Below are 19,480 nucleotides of genomic sequence, written 5' to 3'. Positions count from 1 at the left end.
GCTGAACCAATGCTCACAGGGACCTTTCCTGCGCATGGCTGTATGGTGTGTTTGCAGAAGGAGGACCTGAGGCTGGAGAGATGGCTCAGGGGTGAGGGGCACTCACTGTTCTGACAGAGGACTCCAGTTTGATTCCCAGCACCCACCTATCTGCCCATGGCCACCTGTCACTGCAGTTCCAGGGACCCTGGCTCATTTCTCTGGCCACAGCTGGCCCTATGGGCACATGGTGCATAGATGCATACAAGCAAACATAAAGTATACATGCACATAACTTACACATATACATGAAGCATACATGCACATACAGTACACATGCACATACAGTACATGTGCACATACAGTGCATGTGAACATAAAGCACACTTGCACATAAAGTACAAACACAAAGAAATCTTAAAGGAGGAGGAACTAGGCTGGGAGCCTTTCTTACCCCAGCTGTAAATGACAGGAAACACCACCCATGAATCTGCACTCAGGGAGGCTCGGCACTGTTCTGCATCTTGCACAAGAGGCCCCAAAGCTGCCCTCATCGGCTCTGAGCCCTCATTGGCTTAAACAATGTCTGGAGCAGGACACTGAGTGGATAGAGCTTGGCCTGGTGGGATGCTGCTCGCCTGGGGCAGCCTGTTCCTTTCCTAGCCCATCTTAGGACAGCCACAGCCAGACAACCAGCAACACTCGGCTTCAATCTCCAGGGATGCTCTGCACTCCCTGGGGACAGTTTTGGTTGTCATAGCTTGGATGCATGGGCACTACTCAAGTACCCAAGTGCACAGGAGAGTCCCTGGCCCCAGCAGAATTGTGGGAACCAAGAACTCTCCCTCTGGGGAAGGCTCCTCCCCCGCATGTGTCTTCCATCTGGCTGGGCTGTGGCCTGGGGCGGGGTTAAGTGCCCCTGAAATTACTGACTTTCTTCCATAGGGGAGATGGGACCATTTGTAGCTGTTTCACTGTTATTGGCTTAAACTCCAAAAGGCATATTTGATGTGACACACAGTCTCTCTTGCCTTCTGAAATTGAATTGTGGGAGTGTTTAATCATAATGTCATATTGGTTTGGGCTCAGTGTCAACCCTGTGGGTTTGAAGCATCCATGGTAGGAGTGTGTGGGCCTCCTGGCAGGTGTAGGTGGTGTGTGCTCAGCGCAGCGGTATCTAATTAAGAGCTCTGTGCTTGTGCTGGGGTCTGGACTCTTTCTCTCCCCTGTGTTTCTCCGCTGTGATCAGAAGCCGCCTGGTGCTGGGGAGTGTTTCCTGCACTCAGTGCTGATGACAGCCTGGTGCAGGACACCTATTTACAGAGCCTGTATCAGGGAACGGCTGCCATCCGTGGTCTGCGAGTGCCACTCCTTCTCAAAATGGAGATGTTACTATCTGAGGGTAGCCCCCCCTTTAACATTTTTAGAAATAGAAAGCCAAATCCCAGACTTGGTTCACAAAGAGTAATCAAGACTGTATTGGCAGCACATGTGCGAGGAGCTGGACGAGAACACTCAAGTGTTACCCATCAGGCAGCACAAGGGTGAAGAGCTGGAGACCCAGCTTCCCATGATGTTTGCTGGCTCAGATGTGAACTTGCTGAACTTATAAAAGGGACCTGTGGATCTAGGGATGGGCAGGAGGGTTGGCATAGGAAGGACCTGGGGCTTTCTCTGACTCTGACTGTTTTGTGCAACTGAAACAGAATCATAACAGAATTATAGTGGACAGGATTTATTTGGGCTCATGCTCCTGAAAGAGCATTTAGCCAGCAACTTGAGGGACCTTCTATACCACCATTAAAGACTCTGGCCAGGGTACCGTGTGAGAGAGCAGGAGAGGGGAGTGAGGACAGTCCTGGAAGCCAGATTCACCTCTCTAACTCAATCCCTTCCTGGGGCTGCAGCCCCCTCCTGACCTGGACTTTGAAAGATCCCACCTTCTCACATGACTGATACATTTCAGCAGGATTTTGGGATGACTTTTGCACCGTGTCAGAGGCCAAGGCTTTGCACTCACAGCCACGAGCATACATTTAAGTTCAAGGTCCTCAGCAGTCGCTCACACTGTGAGAAACACCATGGGGTTGAGACAGCAGGGCAACAGACAGACAGACTGGCAGTGTGGCTTGGCATCCCTCTCTCCGGACCTCAACGCAATGACATTTCTGAGGATTTATACAAAAGAGAGCGTCCGAGTGTGAGGTGTACTGATTCCAAGCGGGGTGTTGCCAGGAACAAGAGAAGGCTGTCTTCTGTGTGCTCAGTCGTTATTATTTTATGTTTGATGGTGTCTCCAGCAGTCTGTGCTTGACTGGAGTGCCCGCATAGCTGAGGGTGGCCTTGAACCCTGGATGCTTCTGCCTCTCACACCTCCCTTGCTGGCATGCACCACCACATCGGACTCTCCATTTCCTTTTTTGAGCACAGTAATTGCACATTTTTCTCCTTGGAAACAAGGCGAAAAGAATATTTCCAATCAAATCTATTTAAAGATTATAGCACATCCTCGGCGAGTGCCACTTTGCCTTGTTGGGGTTTTTTGTTCAGATCAGGGCTTTTGGGAACTGGTGATTACTTGGCAGCTCTGCTGAGACACTGGAGCGCCCTCTCTCACACAGAGGGAGGAAGAAGGAGCCTGCCACTCCTTGCCTGCAGCAGGAGGAGGCAGCCTGGAGCACATGTGACTGGGACTCATTCCTTTAGAGTGGCCTCAATTGTGGATACCATGCACTGCTGCACTCTGGGAAGTCAGCCTCAGAATGGTTTCCACAGGATCTTGCTTTGCCTTATATCTTATGTACCTTGTAAAGGGGCAGGGTCACTGCATAAGTGTGCCCTTCTGTAAGGAAGCCCCAGCCCTAGCTGGCCCTTCATCAATTTCAAATACATCGATAGGCCGTGTGTTCTAACTTGCAAATTGAAAATACTGGTTAGCAATAAAATTTCCCTTCAAAGCTCACTTCTGTCTGCAGAATTTCAAAGACACAAAAGGTGTGGCTCACACTTGAAATGCCAGCACACTGGAAGCTAAGGCGGGAGGACTGAAGTGAGTTTGAGGACAGCCTGGGCTATATAGAGACCCCCTCCCAGTGTGTGTGTGTCTGTGTGTATGTATATATGTATGCATATGTGTCTGTATGTGTGTCTGTCCACTCTCATGTGAAGTGTATGTGCATGTGTGTGTTATATGCATGTGTGTATGTATGTATATGTTCATATGTGTATGTATGTGTGTGCACATGTGTATGTACATATATGTATGCATGTGTGTGCATGTACATATGTGTATGTATGCATGTGTGTATGTGTGTGTATGCACACGTGTGTGTATGAATGTATATGTATGTATGTGTGTGTGTGTCTATGTTTCAGTTCACTCACATGTGGTATGTATGTATGTATGTGTTATGTGTATATGTATGTGTGTACATACATATTTGCCTGTATGCATATGTGTATGCACGCATGTGTGTATGAATGTATATGTATGAATGTATATGTGTGTTTTTATGTCTGGGTGTATATGAATGTATACATATGTGTGTATGTGTGCTATGCGACTATATAGCACCCCCATATATTTATGCAAAACTTCACATTGAGCACATCACAGACACATGGAGCCAGGCTCACCCTCAGCTAGGCTATAGAAGCAGCCCAGGTGTCTGTCAGCAGAGGCAGAGATGAAGACAATACAGAATTGTTTTCAGCCATGACGGAAAATGAAGTTCAGCTGTTTGTAGTGAAATGGCTGCTCTGGTGCTAATCACAGCAAACTGAGTCCGTCCCAGAAAGACAAACATTATGTGTGTCTTGTCACTGTGGTCTCAGACTTTAGAGAGTCATAAAAATCATATATGTGTGAATTACAGGAAAGAATTGAAGCTGGGGAGCAGAGGGGAGAAAGGGGATACATGGAGACATTGGTGGGAATGGGGAGAGAGAAGAGGGAATGGGGGAGAAGGGGAACAGAGCGGGGAGGAGAGGGGAGAAGGGAGAAGCAGGGCGCAGGGCAACATGATGTACATGCCTGAAAACAGCCTGGTGAGACTCTGTATGAGAATAATAGCTTTAAAAGGTAAGAGAAAGAAATATAAATAACACAGCAAAGAGGAGTCCTTTTCCAGGCTTACCAAGCTGGACTGGGCTCTTACTTGACAACCGACTGCCATATTTGGCACCTGCTGTCTACTGCCACGGACTTGGTTCCTCACACTGTGTGAGGCATGCATCCCGAGCCGCTGTCCGTAGGTGGCTGTGGTTATGGAAGGCTTTGTGTGGTCAGGCCACAGCTGACCCCAGCTTTCCTGACTCCTCCTGGGTGAAACACATCTGGGCCAGCTGCTGTGGTCCTTTGTCACCAAGGCTGTGTTTGTGGTAGGCACCTGGGCTTCTAGGCCAATCCACACTTACCTGGGGACTCTTGTGGGTGGGTGGGTGGGGGGAATCCAGGCTGTTTTAGGAGCCAGACTGCAGAAGTCTGCACTGTAGCTATGGCAGCTCTCACCCCTCCTGCACATGGCTGCCTGGGGCTTGTGTTCTGCTGGTGATTTTAGTAGAAGAAGCCTATCTCACTGCCACAATGACACTGTTGCTGCAGCGAGGATCAAGGACTTGTCTGGCTCATTCAAGGCCCAGTCTGTTTGTTCTGTGGCTAGGCTTTGTTTCCAGAAGTCGCGAGTGTTTGCCATCTCTGAACGTAGATGTATCTTATTTTACCCAAATACTGGTCTCAAAGCAGTGCTCTAATAGAACTGTCTCTTATCTCTACAGCCACAGCCCCTTCAGGCAGCATAAAACCAAAGACAAGCATGAGATAGACCGAATGACCCTGACCGTGGTAAGACCATTATGGAGAGTCCTTCTGAGTCCCATAAGTGTGCCATAGAATAGTGGAATATACAACAGGGCTGGAGAGATGGCCCTGAGGAAAAAGAGCTTGCTGCACAGACCTGGGCCCTGTGTTCTGATTCCCAGAACCCCCACGAAATCCAGATACAGTTGCTACATTTGTAATAGCAATAGGGCTGTGAAATGTCTGGTGAGGGTAGAGAAATCCTCAGAGGTCATGGGATGAGCACAGCAAAAAGCCAACAAAGACACCAGATGGAAGACAGGGTTAGTCACCCAAGGCTGCCCTCCAACTCCATGTGGGCCCTGTGGTGCACATGTACCCACACTTATTTGAACACCCAATGTTTGTTGATTCATAGATATGGATACAAAATAACAATAAAGACAGATACAAAACCATGTAACATATAATATATAAAATATTATAAAACAATATATGATATAACACATATAAAACATGAAATATATTATGCAACATATGTAAAATAGTATGTACACTATATGAGAATCACATCGTGAAAATAATAAATGAAGATAACCATCCCTAGTGGAAATTTTGAAAGAGAAAAAAAAAAGAAACAAGCCGAAATACACACCAGGGCAAAAGGTGAGAGTTGCAAATGAACAAAGTAAGATGCGGATGGTGGGGAGCAGACATAGCCGCCAGATAAATGAAGAGGTGACCCCCATACAGAAGAGGTCCGGGCTGTAGGCTCTTTAGACCTGCCCAAACCAATCAGTAACCATTTGAAGGCTTAATGCTACTCTGTTGTGAATTTGGCTTGTCCCTTTCCTAAGGGACAGCCTTGACTTGGGTTGGGTATGAAGCCACTGCCTTAGGATGGACCTTTGAAGTTTGTTTCTTCTCTCCCTAGAACGTGCAGCTTCCAGATGCCTTCTCCCCTGAGCTGAGGTCCCTCTTGGAGGGTTTGCTCCAGCGGGACGTGAGCCAGCGGCTGGGCTGCGGAGGAGGAGGGTGGGCCATCTTTCAGAGTCTCCACTCCAAAGGAAAAGGCTGGTCTCTTGTATCAAGTCATCACTAGGAGCCCTCATCTTTCACTGGGTGGGGTGGGGGGGCGGGGGAGCTGGTTGGTTGGCCATTCTGTTGCCCTGTTGCCCGTACAACATCAGTTTGCTTCTATTCCTGGGTTTCAGAGGGGTCTGGAGTCAAAGTACAGGGCCAGTCCTCAGGGGGCTGCGTGGGCGGGGCTTGTACCTCAGTAGAGCAGGAAGCAGAGATGGGGAACTGGAGGATTTTCTTCAAAGTAAATCTCTTCTTAGAGCCAAGCCCTACTTGCTAAAGACTCCACCCCCACCCCCAGTATTGCCAGCTGGGAGACCAGTGTTCAAACAGCTGGTGAAGAGAGGGAGGAAGATGGGAGGGGGGTGTGTGGGAACAGGGAGAGGAGGGGAGAAGGGGAACAGGGAGAGGAGAGAGGGGGATAGAGGAAGGAGAGGAAAGAGGGAGGGAGAAAGGGAGAAAGAGGGGGAGGGAGAGAGAGAAGAGGGGGAGAGAGAGGGAGATGAAGAGAGAGGGAGGGAAGAGGAGGAGAGAGAGAGAGAGAGGGAGACAGAGGCGGGGTTCAATTTTCCTTCCACATTCTGTGAGAACTGGGCACATTCTCTGTCTCTTCCTTGTATCCAAGAGATACCATCCCTGTATCTCTTGGGTCTCCTGAGTCTGCTATTTACCTGACCCCGAGCCCTTTTCTTTCCTGGGCCCTGTCTTTTAGCTGCAATGTGTTCCCAAGTAGCCGCTCCTTAGAGAGGGGCTAAGGGGTGAACCCCCCCTCAATCCAGCCTAATGTTGCAGTTATGCAGAGGCATCTGAAGCTGGAGGATGTGGCTTTATGCTGTCAACGCTGCTCTGGATGCCTGGGGCTCGTCCAAGGCTGGTGTTCCTCAGCTCAGGAGACAAGTCGTGCCATCTCCCTCCACCCCCCACCATTCCCATTATGATTGGCAGAATGTTCCTTTGTCCTCCATGCTCCTGATCTCCTGTCAGCTGTCTCTTCCCTTTGATTCCTTGTTTTACTCTCTGAGCATTTAGATCCCTAACTCATCTATTGATTTTTTTTAAAGTTTTTTTGGCAATATTGGTTTCTTAAATGTCAAACCTTCTAGGGCTTTCCCTCCTATTTGAATACACAGCTAGTTGTGGGGACTTGAGAATTCAGGGGTGGGGACAAGGTTTGGTGTGAGGGTGAGTGTACATGCATGTGTATGTGTGTGTGTGGTATGTGTGTCTCCTTGAAGAATTCCAGCCCTGATGTGTACACATACACACATGCACATACACATGCATACACACATGCACACACACATGCATGCACACATGCATACACACATATGCACACACATGCAGACATGCATGCATACATGGTCACCCATACACATGTACATGCATGCATACACATGCACACATGTGTACACACACAAGTCTGGAGGTCAGTACACATTGCATTCATCCCAGGGCAGTTGCTCTGCTACCTGCTGGCATTGCAGATTCCCCTGTCACTCCCATCTACCTCTGCACAGCCCCTCTTGCTTGCCTCTCTGATGGGCATGTGTCTCTGTGCTTCACCCAGCATTTCCTGTGACATCATGGCAGTGAAGAAGCCAGTCTAGACTCCAGCAACCTTGCTGGTTTGCCTGTCACACGTTCAGCCTGCTGTGTATAGACAGCAGAGGGTGCAGGCGGGACCCAGACAAGGCCCCTCAAATGTTGCTGCTGAGGACATGGGTACCAGCCTTGCCTGGGATCCTTCATCAGCTCAGGACTTGGCTCCGAGCTCTTGTTAATGATTCAGGTCTGGGAGGAGCTGTGAGGGAAACAGACACAGCAGTGTGCTGGAGGCAGTACACCGAGCCCCAGCCTGTGAAGAAAGGTAGTCCCAGGTTTGAGCATTGCATGTAAGGGGCCTCAGAGGGAGGGAGGGCTTGGAAGGGGGGGGGTCCATGCTGCTGTGGCTAAGGAGGGCAGACTTGGAGTCTTTCATGGTGGAGTAAAGGTGGGGGAAGAACAGCTCTGAGTGGCATTCTGAGTGAGTCCTCAAAACTGCAAGATCTGGGGCTGGGTGCTTGGGTCAGGGCACTGCTAAGGACCAGCCCATAGCAGCCATTGCTAGTGCAGGGAGACCTGGACTCAACATGTGACCTCTGCTGTGTGACCTCAGCCTTGACCCTGACCTTTAAGGAGTTTGTTTATTCAACCATGGGGGTACATGTACTGTGGAGTTTCCATCTAAGTCAGTGCCAGAGTCTTCATGGTCCCATCCTTTTTCTGTAATTCTGTCCATCATGGCTGATTGACATTTGTGGAGAATCTTTAACATTATCCTCTTTCATCACTCTTCAAACTATGTTGTTGCATGCAACTACACAGTACAGATGTACATGTGTGTATCTGTGGGAACTTCCAGGGTGTCTTAAGCTGCAGTATACATCTGGACAAACAGGACATCTTCCCAGGCCCAGTGTTGATCACTGCAGTGCCGTCTATGGTTTCTCAAGGACCGCACACACACACAGTTGAGTACACATGTACACACATGCACACACAGAGTTCCATGCACATGTACATACATGCACATGTACACACATGTGTGAATACACACACTCACACACAGAGTTCAATGCACATGTACATATATACATATGCACATGTACACACACATGCTCAAGTACACACACACACACTCATACACACAGTGTTGCATTCACATATATACACATATACACAGAGTTCCATGCACGTGTACACACACACACACACATTTGCAAATACACACACCTGCACTGACACACAGAGTTTCATGCACATGAGCACATACACACATGCAAACACACATACTGTGCATATGTGTATGTGAACATGTGCATGCAATTCTCTATCTGTGTAAATGTGCATGTGATTCTCTGTGTGTGTACATGTGACTCTCTCTGTGTATGTGTACATGTGACTTTGTGTGTGTGTACATGTACATGTGACTCTCTCTGTATGTGTACATGTGCATGTGACTGTGTGTGTGTGCATGTGTGTGTGTACCCAAGATTGATGGGTGTCTTCTTTGATGGATCTGTACCTTGTATACTGAGGCAGGTCTCTCCCTAGAACCCAAAGCTTCCTGATTGGGTCTAGCTAGCTGAATGCCCTGGGGCATCCCCGGTCTCTGCCTCTTGCTACCATGCCAGTGTGACATTTACACAGGAGCCAGGGATCCTGGTCAGGTTCCCATGCTGACACTGTAAGCACTTTCCCTCCTGAGCCATTTTCCAGCCTGCTCTTGGTTTCTGAATGAGATGGAACATTCCTGTAGTTCTTATGGGGAGACAGTTTGGTACAGCACCTGTCCTCAGGACTCACTCTCTCTCCTCTTTCCCAGGGCACGAGAGTTGAAGGAGCACATCTTCTTCAAGGGCATTGACTGGCAGCATGTGTACTTACGGAAGGTATCCCTCCAGACCCTCTGAGCCCGCTCTCTGTGTCTCTTTGTTGCTGGCTTCCTGACCCTGTCCCTCCAGAGTCCCCACCCACACCAGTCCTGCCATGTCCACATGTCCTGCCTGAACTTATTGCCACACAGGGGACAGCCATAGGGGGTAGGGGACTCCCACGGGAAGGCTCCTCTTCCTCTTCCTCATTTTCTTCATACAGACCACATGTGCCTTAGTTTTGCATCTGTGGTTCAGCCAGCTACAGATGGAAAATATTCAGGGGAAAAAAAAATCACAGATGTGCTGAGCACACACCAACTCTGCCCCAGTCATCAGCGTCACAATGGCACAGACTGAGCACTATCCACAGGGCATTTACACATTCACCCAGAGATTAATATCTACAGAGGTTGTGTGCAGGCTCCATGAAAATCCTCTCTGCTTGCCAGTGGACCTCATAGGCAAGCCATGGCCTGGACAGGTCCTCTGCAGGGGCTGAGGGGTGACCATATAAAAATTTTGGCGACCTCCTCTCAACAAATAATAGAAGATACAGCATAGCAGTTCTCCAGCTAACTGAGATGTGTGTAGAATCAGACACATGCAAGGAACATCTGACTTGAACGTGGATGTTTTGTGACTCCATACCACCCCTTCCTAATTTTTAAAACTTCATTTTATGGGTTGGGTTGTTTGTTCGTTTTCGTTTCGTTTCTTTCTTTTTTTTTTTTTTTTCTGGAGCTGTAACCCAGGAAGCACATCCTTTCCCTTGGAGCCACACCCCCCTCCCTCCTTCCCTTGTTTTAAGCTTTACTGTATTCTCTTTGGTACAGGGAACACCCTGGTTGAATTTTTTTTTTTTTAATTATTGATTTTATTTATATGAGTACAATGTCACTGTCTTCAGACACACCAGAAGAGGGCATTGGATCCCATTACAGATGGTTGTGAGCCACCATGTGGTTGCTTGGACTTGAACTCAGGACCTCTGGAATGGTTGAATTTTTAAAAGTGTGTTTCTGTGTGAAGCCTGCTGCAGAGTAATAGCTGTTTCTACAGGGAGAGGTGTCTGGCTGCCTATCCTGCCATGCTCCAATTACCCGGACAGCCAGCACTGATGAGGGCTGGTAGTGTGGAGCTCTGGGTGGGCATGCGCGTTCTGGGCATGCGCATTCTGGGCACGTGCTTTCTGCGCATGCGCTTTCTGAAGGGCGGGCTGTGTTCTTTTTATAGACTGCTGTCTTGGGGTATACAGGTCAGCTGATAACTGGGCCTTACCTACTTGTTGGATCTTGTAGTACCCGCCACCCCTAATCCCTCCTCGGGGAGAGGTCAACGCTGCAGATGCCTTTGATATCGGCTCCTTCGATGAGGAAGACACCAAAGGCATTAAGGTACACACTCTCCTGAGTATGGGGTTTCTGCTAAGAATGGCTGTGTGTAGAGTTGGCTAGGGACTAGCCCTCGCACCTGCTCGGCAAGCACTCTAGTAGGATGGAGCTACATCCCTGGCCTCTGAACTCACTCTGTAGCCTAGTGGGCCTTGGACCCTAGGTTCTCCTCAGCCTTCCCAATGCTGGGGTAACAGTCCACCCATCCTTCCTGGCTTAAGGAGAAAAGAATCCATTAAACTTAGCGATGGCTTTAGTTTTACCAGCAAAGCCTTGGCAGCTTCCTCCGTTCCAATCATTTTACACTGCTGAGCGGCAGAGGGGGCACTACTGTCACTATGACTGACATGTGGCATTTGCAGTTGAAATCCAACTTCGGAGTGAGTGGCTTTCGTGCTTCCACGTCTAGGGTCTCCCTGTGTCAGGAGAGACTATGCAGACAGCAGGAATCTTTGCCCTTGTCAATCAAGGGCGAATTGACTGTGAGCTTAGCATCATCCCCTACATTCACCAGACACTGGTGCGTGACTCTAGTTTTCCAAGTGGAGACAAGACATACTCATGGGGAGTGAGTCATGAGGGAAAATTACCATCTTCAAAAATCCCAAGTCAGCAGGTCACCGCCTGCCTGCCTGCCAACCAGCCTGTCATCTGCCCCTGACTCTGGTGGCTTATCCCCGGGTGGGGCTCTTCTCTGCTGCTTGAGTGTATCCCCACAAGCACAGTTACTTTTCCACCTGAAAGAGTCCCCTCCAGCAGCAGGCCATGGTTCTGAGTGTCAAACTCACACCTGGTACCTAGAGAGAGAACAGCGGGTGCCATGGCGGAGTCTGACAGGCTGCTGTCTCAGGGACTCCCAGAGCAGGAGTGTGGGGGCAGGGTGAAGGTGCCAGCTGGATGGAAATGAGGCAGGGGACAGAAGCAGATGTGAGATGGAAGCAGCTATGCACAGGGGCAACCGGGCAGAGCCAGAGGCTCCTAGGGAGGAGGCTGACCCCAGGAAGACTATGGGGTGTTACCATGTGATCCCCAGTATGGAGCCTGTGTTGGGCAAAGAACCCACAGCAACATTGGTGACCGACTCAGATCCACTTTTATGAGGTTTGGATCAGTGACCTGGGGCGGCTGGAGGGCAGCAGGCTCCTCTGAGCATCTCACACCTGGCGCCTGGGTGTACAGGTACCACACGCACATAGTGGTGCTGCCGTAAGGTCAGTCCACTTCCAGATGCACCCAAACGTTTTTCCCATCAGACGCAAGGCTGCCTGTCAAAGGCACTAGGGGCAAGACTGGGCTCTAAGATGATGCTTCGCAGTTGATGAGTGTGAGCCTCGATCTCCCGACCTGTGTTATAGATGGTGGTTAAATCCCCAGGCATACAGTCAGGGCTTAACCAGCTAGGATCTTCTATACTGTGGCTTTGGAAAGAGCATTGTGGTTGGGGGCAGAGAGGGGTGGGGTGACAGCCTCTGTGGCCAGCATGAAGTAGGGACGACAGGGCCATGGTCAGGGAGGGAGCTGGAAAGAACTCCTCCGTACTTAATGGTTTAAAACAGCTGGAAAGATGTGGTTGTTCATTTTTGGTTGGTTTTTTTTTTTTCTTCTTAAAAAGAAATTTTTCATGATCTCATAGCAACATAAATTCCCCTCTCCTAATTTATTTCTTCCTCAGGTTTTTTTTTATTTTTTTATTTGAGATGAGTTTCTGATATATATTCCAAGCGGGCATTAAACTTGGCATGTAGCCCAGGCTGGGCCTTGAATGAGAAATCCATCCTTGCTTCAATCACAGGTTGCCCTGCCCTGCTGGTCTAGTTCATTATTAACTGACTGGGCAAAGTACACACATGAACTTTCAAAAATTCCAGGAGGCAAGGTCATGTTTCTGTAAACAGTGGTGGTGGTTTTAGGAATGCAGAGTGTGTGTCCATTCTGGCCAGGGACCTCCTAGGCTCTGCACATACATACACACAAACATATACACAGCCAAGCACACATACATGCATGAACACACAAACAGATGTGTGCATATATATATACATATATGTATATACATATGTATATACACACACATATATATGTATATACACATGTGTTCTCATAAACATGTATACATGCACACACATACAAATATACACAGGCACGTGTGTACATACATGCATGTACATACACAAACAGATATCTATATCTATATCTATATCTATCTATATATATACACACACACGTACATGTGTTTCCATAAACATGTATACATGGACACACACACACAAATATACACATGCATGTGTACACATACGTGCATGCACACACAAACATGTATACATACATATATGTACATATACATGTTTTTCCATAAACATGTATACACGCACACACACAAATATACACATGCACGTGTATAAATACATGCATGTACACACAAACAGGTATACACACACATACTTGTATTCCCATAAACATGTATACATGCACACACAAATATACATAGGCACATGTATACATACATGCATGCACACACAAACAGGTATACATGGATGCACACACATTTGCATGTGCACACACATAAATATGCATGCCTTTTGTCACACTCAGAACAACTGAGGACCTCCAGTCTGGGCTTAATTTGGACATTTGAATGGATGTGGGGTGAGTTCTGCTCCCTTCAAGGGCTCAGCCTCCCCTTTGCCTTCTAAACAGCTCACCTGCTGCTGTCCCGGTCACTCTTCTGTCTCCCAGAGGCAAGAGGAGGACTGGTCACAGAGAGGTTGCTCCAACAGGTGCAGCTCCCACTACCCAGGTTTGAGCAAAGTCACCTCATTCTCCTGGCTTCCTGGTGAAGCCTACCTCAGAGGGTGGGACAGAGACATTTGAGTGACTGCAGCTCTCAGAGGCCCGGTGCCTGCACTCCATGACACTTGTATTTAAACACTCATTCATGGTGGTGGATGAATGAGTCTTTGTGAGATACTGGCAGACCCATCCTGCAGCAAGCTTTCCCCCCTTTTCAGATTGTTTGAGGGAGGCTGGTCAGCCAGTCTGGCTTTTCTCTTTTATCAGATTCTAAACGCTATGTAGACCCATGTCCCCACTTTTACAAATACAGCACCCACAACTGAAAAGCAAACCCAGTATGTGAGGCTGGGAAGATACGCAGTCAGTAAAGTGCTTGGTGTGCATGAGCATCTGAGTTCAGAGCTGTGGCACATGTATAAGACTTTGGTGTGGTGGCACACACTCACAACCCAGCTCTGGGGAGTGAGGAGGAGGCGGAGACAAGAGGAAGCCTGGGTCTTGCTAATCAGCTGGTTTACACAGTAGCTACTCACCCAGATTTAGTGAGAGACTCTGTTCTCTACATACAAATAAGTAAATAAATATGGAAGACACCAATACCAACCTCTGGCCTACACACACACACACACACACACTCATGTGCATGCACATATACACACATTCTTACACGTACACAATATACTCACATGCACACACATGGACATGCACACACTTGTACATGCACACACTTGCACACATACATGCACACACATAATATATATTGCATACACACATTCTCACACATATACACACATACACACACATGTGCATGCACACATAAACACATTCTCACGCACATGTACACATGCACATACATAATACACTCACATGCACATACATATACATATATATTTCATACACACATTCTCACACATATACACACACACACACACATTCATGCCCACACATACAATTCTCATGCACATACACACATACATATATATGCACATACACGTATATACTTCATACACATTTACATACACAGGAATAGATGTACCACATGCACATACAAACAAAATTTTTTTAAAAAATAATTTTAAAAATATCAACATATGTTCATTTTCTTTGGCAAAAAATACCTGATGCTATTGATGGCCAGGCCAAGGGCGCATGGCTGGGAGCCATGGTGAAGCCCTCCCTGAATGTGGTCATGGTGGGGTCCCACGGCCATGATGCTGGCTGCTCTGCATCTGGGAAGGTGATGGAGCACAGCCTCTTCTTTCCTTACACACCCAGCTGTTGGACTGCGACCAGGACCTCTATAAGAACTTCCCGCTGGTGATCTCTGAGCGCTGGCAGCAAGAAGTGGTGGAGACCATCTACGACGCCGTCAATGCTGATACTGATAAAATCGAGGCCAGGAAGAAGGCTAAAAATAAGCAACTTGGTCAAGAGGAAGGTAAACAAACCGCTTGCCATCATTAGAGGAAAGAGCACACCCGACTTGGGTTTTACGTGGATTGGAGTCACCAGGTGGATGGAGGTGCCCACTGAGGGGAGACAGTGCTGTCTCAGTTCTGGAGTACCCCCACCCCTGGAACTTTGGGAAGCAGGCTTGAAAATTCAGTCCTGGGAGATGGAGCATCTCAGAGTCATGCACAGGCCCTTGGAGATTCCGAAAGTCTCTGTGACAGGAGTGTACCTCGAAAATGCATTTTAAGTCTGCTCAGAAATGCAAGCCTGTGTCAGAAGGGCAGCTCTGTAGACTCCAATCCTTGCCTGTCTCCTCTGTCTCAGAGCTTGCTTTCTCCCCATCTCGGGGGACATAGGAGTGTCAACCTTTTGAGGGTGATCGGACTCTCTTCAGAGAGTAAGCTCCCAAGGGTGGAGTTTATCTCTTTTCATTTGTTATTCCTGGCACCCACAAAGCATAAGCCTCATGCCTAGCCCCCGTGGCATCGTGGGCACACTGATGGATGAGTGAGTGATTTTAACACAACTGCCAAGGCTCTGGGGAATGTTTTGAAACATCCCCAGTTTTCCTTAAATAATGCACCAACTTAGAGCCGCAGTCAGTGCCCTGCATGGGTCTGAGGCACTTCAGTGGACTGAGGATGAGTCTTCTGTGGCTGCCACCTTAACCTTGGAGAGAGAAAAGGCCTGGCTTCAGAAAACGACTCACAGGATGAAAGTGGATTAAGGGAAAGGCCCCTCCAGTGGCAGTGGGACTTTGGAGAGATTTCACAATTAAACAGTCTCTATTATTTTGTAGTCATTATTATATATACAGGTTTAAAAAAAAAAAAGATGAGTTGGGAGCAAACCTTTGCCCTGTCAGAGTTCTCAGTAGGTACTGTGGGTTCAATGCCAAGAGCCTGGGACCTTCTGGGCTCCCAGCTCCTGTGTGTCCAAAACCCGAGATCATGGTATTCCGATGAGTTACTTTGTAGAGCCCTGTGCAGGTTCTCCAGCCCCAGAGCCTGTTTTAGCAGTGCTAGGGTAACATTGTGTCTTTACCCTCAGATTATGCCATGGGGAAGGACTGCATCATGCACGGGTACATGCTGAAGCTGGGGAACCCCTTTCTCACACAGTGGCAAAGACGCTATTTTTACCTGTTCCCCAACAGACTGGAGTGGAGAGGAGAGGGCGAGTCTCGGGTGAGTCCCGTGGTGGGCCCTGCGCAGCCTTGGGGTACAACATACTGCTTTATATCCAATGCCTCTTAGTGTCACAGAAAACAAGGGTTGCTCTCGTCCAAGTAACTTTTAAGTGTCCAAGTGGAGTCCCTTCTTGGAATAAGATGCAGGTGTCATCTGAAAGACTGAGTCCAAGTCCAGCAGCCTTGGGGGTGGGGGTGGGGGCAAATGAAGGCTGGAGGTGGGGGGGAATGGGTGGGCTGGGAGAAGAGCAAAGCAGGAAGAGGGCCATCCCAGCTCATTGCTCTCAGGACTGAGGACACCCCAAGGTGCCTCTCCAGGCCTCAGTTTCCTGCCTATGAAGCTGGAGACACAGAAAACCTCAGAGCTCCCGTGATTACTGCAAGCTTACCCAAGGCTAGGGGCTGTAAACAAACTCACTGGTTAGTGGTTTCCAGCATCCAACTCTGGATTTTCTGAGAGGAATCCAGGGCAACCAAGGGCACAGCCAGCTCACTGTGGGTGGGGAGGGATGCTGACTGACTCAGGTCAGCCTGTGCTCGCTAGGTCTCTCCCCAGGTCAGATTGCACCAAGTGTTACCAGTGGGCTTTACACAGGAGTGGCTGGGATAGTAAGGCAACCCATGCTGTCTGCACCCTGCTGGGAATCTGTAGGCAAATTTCACAGTACCTCAGAGCCTTTCTCCAGTTACTAGTTACTTAGTAGCAAAGAGTTACTAGTTACCGTTAGCAAAGGGACAAGTCACCTGTTTTATTAAACACCCACCAAGTGAGAGGCCTGAGGAGGAGTCCCCTGGGAGGACGGTGCAGGAAGGCAGGACAGGGCTCAGCTCTGGGAGTGCAGGCTTGGTTTCGTCCCAGGGTCAGGACATGGTTTTGTGTATTAGGAGGCAGGACTGAGGCTCAGCAATGCCGGAGAGTCCGGAGTCCATGAGGCCAAGCTCAACTCCTTTATCCTGACTCAGAGCCATGGTTTTTGATAACTGCTGGTGACGTCTAGGGTAATTATGAATGGTGGCAATGGCCTGTGGTCACCTCGGTGCTGTGCCAGGAGGCCCTTTGAAATTAAAGTCGGTAAGACTTGACGCACTCAAGTCAGGTGTCTTTTTTTTTTTTTTTAAAGATTTATTTATTATATGTAAGTACACTGTAGCTGTCTTCAGACACTCCAGAAGAGGGCGCCAGATCTCGTTGCGGATGGTTGTGAGCCACCATGTGGTTGCTGGGATTTGAACTCTGGACCTTCGGAAGAGCAGTCGGGTGCTCTTACCCACTGAGCCATCTCACCAGCCCAAGTCGGGTGTCTTATGGGTGCCCCAAGATGCAGCTCTGTGCTGGCGGGTGTTGAGGTGTTTTCCTGGAGCCTGGTCAGACAGTCTTCTTACAAGCCTCACGGAGGAGGGCACAACAAACTGTCTGAGCTGTAAAGGAGTCTCAGTCTTTCTCTCTCTCTCTCTCTCTCTCTCTCTCTCTCTCTCTCTCTCTTTCCCTTTCTGTCTCTCTGTGCTTTCTCACTGTCTCTGTATGCTATCTCTCTGTCTTTCTGTCTGTCTCTCTGTCCCTGTCTCTCTCTGCCTTTGCCTGTTTGTCTCTATCTGTCTCTGTCTCTCTCTTTGTCTGTTTCTGTCTCTCTGTCTTTGTCTCTGTCTCTCTCTGCATCTATGTCTGTTTTTGTCTCTCTGCCTCTGTCTCTCTTTGTCTCCCCCTCTCTTGCTCCATTCAGTGTTCTGTGTGAAGCTGGGCAGTCCCTGAGGTAGATCTGTCAGAATGAACAGAGGCATAGAAAGCATGGGAGGTTCTCATGCTTATTCACTCCAGATTTTTGTAGAATTTATCTGAAATATAAACAAACAAACAACACCCCAGATGAGGAAGTCACTGTGTGGTGGCCTCCTGCCGAAACCGTCACACTAGATCTCCTGTGAGGATCCTATAAGAACGCCACTTGCATTTAGGTCTTTTGGACACCAATCAAGATAGCTATAATGTCTTGGCCCATCTCCCCGTCCCAGCTGTCACCTACCATGCTCACTGTTCTGATAATGGCTGGACAGTGGCAGATGCTCCTGTGACATGGGATGTGGTCCTGTCACGGATACCCAGACTGACACTTATCCACAAAGCGTGCCCATAGGCCCTCACAGACCACCACTGCCATCCACAGTGCTGGGCCATGGACCCTCACATAAGCATGGCTTTCCTGGTGTTTCAGTTTGAACTTTTTTTGTTGTTGTTTATGTCACTGTGACCATTCTCCTTATTTCTAGATGATCAGCCAAGAAAGAGAAAGTAATGCCCTTTGCTTTTGAAAACGCACTCTTTGATTTATCCCAAGAGATCACCAAATACCAAAGTAATCGTTAACTATTTGCATTTAGCAAAGTCTACTGACCATGGAACAGATCATGTCTGTGGAGGAGACCCAGATTAAAGACAGAAAGTGCATCTTACTCAGGATAAAGGGAGGGAAGCAATTTGTCTTGCAATGTGAGGTAAGAGTTTTTTTTTTTTAATTAATTTACATCCCAAATGCTGCCCCCCATCCCCTTCACAGGGTTCCTCCCCACATCCTTTCACCCCTCCACTTCTGAGAGGGTACCCCTCTCCCCCACTCTGGTACATCGAGTCTCTGCAGGATTACATAAGGTAAGTTTTTATTGACATCCCTCTGGAATGGAAACAATGGCTCTGGCCATTGTCCCCAGGTTCCCCTTGTCTCTCACAGATTTAGGAGTGTGAAGTTTCAGGTAAATTAAGTCACATCAAAATGCTAGCAGAGGAGGAAGTGCAATGAGTTGGTGATTGAGTCTGGAGATTGGGATGGGGGGCGGGGGTGGGGGTGGGGGAGGACCTGGAGCCTGATCTTAACCGATAACATAACTCTCTTATCTTTGGGATTCCAAAAGGGCTTTTCCAGGGGTGCTGTCTTTGTTCTACTCTTTGAGTTTCATCACTGGACAGCCCCGGTGTACTGAGGCGTGTTTTCAGATCAGAGGCTTTCAGAGAAGCCCGTAGAACAAGGTTGCCTTTTAGCCTGTTGTTAATATAGAGTCTTACTGTGGACTCAGGATGGCTGGGAACTCTGGTCTCTCCTGGCTCAGCTTCCCCTGGGCTGACACCCTCCTTAAGTAACTGTAAACTCCCTTAGACCCTCCTTAAGTAACTGTAAATTATTTTAGACCTGTGATCAGTCATTTTTAAAGTATCAGGTCCCCTCCCCCAACTTTTATTCTATAGGCTGTGGTTTTAGGACCCACAGAAAAATCCCCAACTAGATTAAGGCAGTAGATACTGTGTGCAGGAAGCCCACAGGAAGAGCTCACTGCTGGCTTTCCTTGTCTCACCAGGTTCCTGGGGACTTGAAGGTAGGGAGGGGTCAGGCTT

General features: G+C 48.4%; 1 protein-coding gene across 2 annotated transcripts in view; it reads left to right on the top strand.

Moving 5' to 3' along the window:
* The window catches only part of Grk3 (G protein-coupled receptor kinase 3), a 108,558-nt gene that overhangs the window by 84,349 nt on the left and 4,729 nt on the right, over positions 1-19,480 (top strand). For both annotated transcript variants that reach the window (XR_015046981.1, XM_021163545.3), the window contains exons 14-20: positions 4,756-4,822; positions 5,712-5,812; positions 9,222-9,288; positions 10,572-10,667; positions 14,733-14,895; positions 15,960-16,096; positions 18,475-18,588. Coding sequence is in view for 1 of the 2 variants with exons in the window: in XM_021163545.3 (XP_021019204.1) it covers positions 4,756-4,822; positions 5,712-5,812; positions 9,222-9,288; positions 10,572-10,667; positions 14,733-14,895; positions 15,960-16,096; positions 18,475-18,588 (745 nt within the window). In the remaining variant the exon portion in view is untranslated. The remainder of the gene's footprint in view (positions 1-4,755; positions 4,823-5,711; positions 5,813-9,221; positions 9,289-10,571; positions 10,668-14,732; positions 14,896-15,959; positions 16,097-18,474; positions 18,589-19,480) is intronic.

Source organism: Mus caroli, unplaced genomic scaffold (assembly GCF_978045245.1).
Source record: "Mus caroli unplaced genomic scaffold, Mus_caroli_1 scaffold_4, whole genome shotgun sequence".
NCBI classification, from domain to species: Eukaryota; Metazoa; Chordata; class Mammalia; order Rodentia; family Muridae; genus Mus; species Mus caroli.
This window is presented reverse-complemented; position numbering and strand designations above follow the sequence as displayed.